Consider the following 1,815-nt stretch of genomic DNA (forward strand, 5'->3'; position numbering starts at 1 on the left):
CATTTACACATTCCTTACACTCAACAGAGGATCTTCTAAGGACAGAGCAATTCACATAAGTTAGCCAAAACGTCTAACTGCTTATTTCCCACAGTTCCCACTCTTACTTAACTTTATGATCTGCTCATTTTTCCTCTTGTAAATCCTTTTGAAACAAATGTAATAATAATAACAAGAAAAATGAATAATGTAATTTTTTATGAAAATGAACCCATAGGCTGGGAACAAATTCTTACATAATGGTTGAAGGCATAGTTTTAAACCCACCCTCATTAGTGGACAGGTCACAGTTAATGATATTCTTTCAGTTTTAAGCATATTTTGCCTTGCTGTTAACAGAAACTGTGGCTGAAGTAGTCCGAGAGTAATGTTGTTGATTTAAAAAAAAGTAGCCCTCACTGTTTGTTGAAATATCTACACCTACATTTATAGATACTATTTTAGGATTGCTCTGCACATTCATTTGCCTCTTTTCGAGTATGTGATAATTCCATCCCTGGGGATGATCCGGGCAGGCATACCCTGCAGCCCATAAACATGAGGAACGCCCTCCGAAAGGAGCGATTGAACAAACCATACAGGAAAGGGTTTAGGGATGAGTTGATATACCCTAACCACAGAAAGAGATCCCAGAGGACCACCTCTGTGCTGTATTCAATGAACGGGTCCACGATGTTGACAGTAAAGAAGGGCATCCAGAAGATGAGAAAAACTCCCATGATGATACCTAAAGTTTTTGCTGCCTTTCTCTCCCTCTTCATGGCATTCCTGTGTCTTTTTTTCTTGCTTGAGTCTTTACCCACTCCAGCAGCCATCTGGCTTTCCATGGCACTGATCTGCCTGGCCTGCCGCTTGGCAGCTTTGAAGATCTTCCAGTAGGCTACTAGCATGATTGCCATGGGCAGGTAAAAGGCTACTAAAGAAGCCATGACAGCATAAATGCGACTGACCAAGAACACACATAAATCTTTAGGAATCACCATGTCTACACCAGCAACATGAAGGTCTAGCATAATGGGGCCAAAGGAAATGAGTATGGGGACAAGCCAACATACAGCAATGAGGAGAGCTACCCGCCTGTGGCTCATCTTTAACGAGTAAACTAGAGGGTTACAGACAGCATAGTAACGGTCGAAGGCGATGCAGCTGAGATGAAATATGGAGGCAGTGCAGAGCATAACATCTAGGCTAGAGTGTATCCGACAAAAAAGAGAACCAAAGTACCAGCACCCCTCCACAGTTCGAATCATACTATAAGGCATCACTACAAGGCCAACTAGGCAGTCAGCCACTGCCAGGGACATGACGAAGCAGTTTGTGGGGGACTGCAGCTGCTTGAAGTAAGCAATGGACAAGACCACCAGGAAGTTGCCCACAACTGTGCAGATGATGCCAACCGACAGGAAAGCATACAGGAAAATGCGAGAGACCCGATGCCTCAATAAAGTACACGATTGAAGTTCAAGTTGAAGAGATGTGTTATCATCTCCGAGCCATCCCAAGGTGCTGTTATCCATGGCCTAATCAAACCTGTCAAAACATACAGAGAGAATTGGAAATAATTACTTCGAGGCATTTCATAGCACCACTCTATGGCACATTAACAATGAAAAAGTGGACAAACCACCCAGAATCCTGTTTGTTTCAGGCTGAAATGCAGCTCCGGGGCTACTTTTTATCAGTAAATCTTTGAACAGTGAACTTTGGTTTGCCATATAAATCACAAGAGACCATGGGCCTGAAAAGCTTGTTCTCAGAGCAGGGGGCGTATCTAACACACAATCTCTTTGCTTGCTGTGGCTAACAATACCGGGT

At 43.2% G+C, this 1,815-nt stretch overlaps 1 protein-coding gene across 1 annotated transcript; it reads right to left on the reverse strand.

Moving 5' to 3' along the window:
• Positions 1-440: 440 nt before the first annotated feature.
• On the reverse strand, positions 441-1,517 carry LOC146630555 (5-hydroxytryptamine receptor 4). The gene has a single exon (XM_085355938.1). The coding sequence runs from the start codon at positions 1,515-1,517 to the stop codon at positions 441-443; it is 1,077 nt and encodes a 358-aa protein (XP_085212064.1).
• Between the last annotated feature and the right edge of the window lie 298 nt (positions 1,518-1,815).

Source organism: Diplotaxodon limnothrissa, linkage group LG6 (genome assembly GCF_057381915.1).
Source record: "Diplotaxodon limnothrissa isolate DT_005_m linkage group LG6, D_limnothrissa_male_GT1.1, whole genome shotgun sequence".
Lineage (NCBI taxonomy): Eukaryota > Metazoa > Chordata > Actinopteri > Cichliformes > Cichlidae > Diplotaxodon > Diplotaxodon limnothrissa.

Excerpts from the sequence above, each read along its gene's own strand:
- LOC146630555 (XM_085355938.1), bottom strand. The coding sequence starts at position 1,517 with ATGGATAACAGCACCTTGGGATGGCTCGGAGATGATAACACATCTCTT.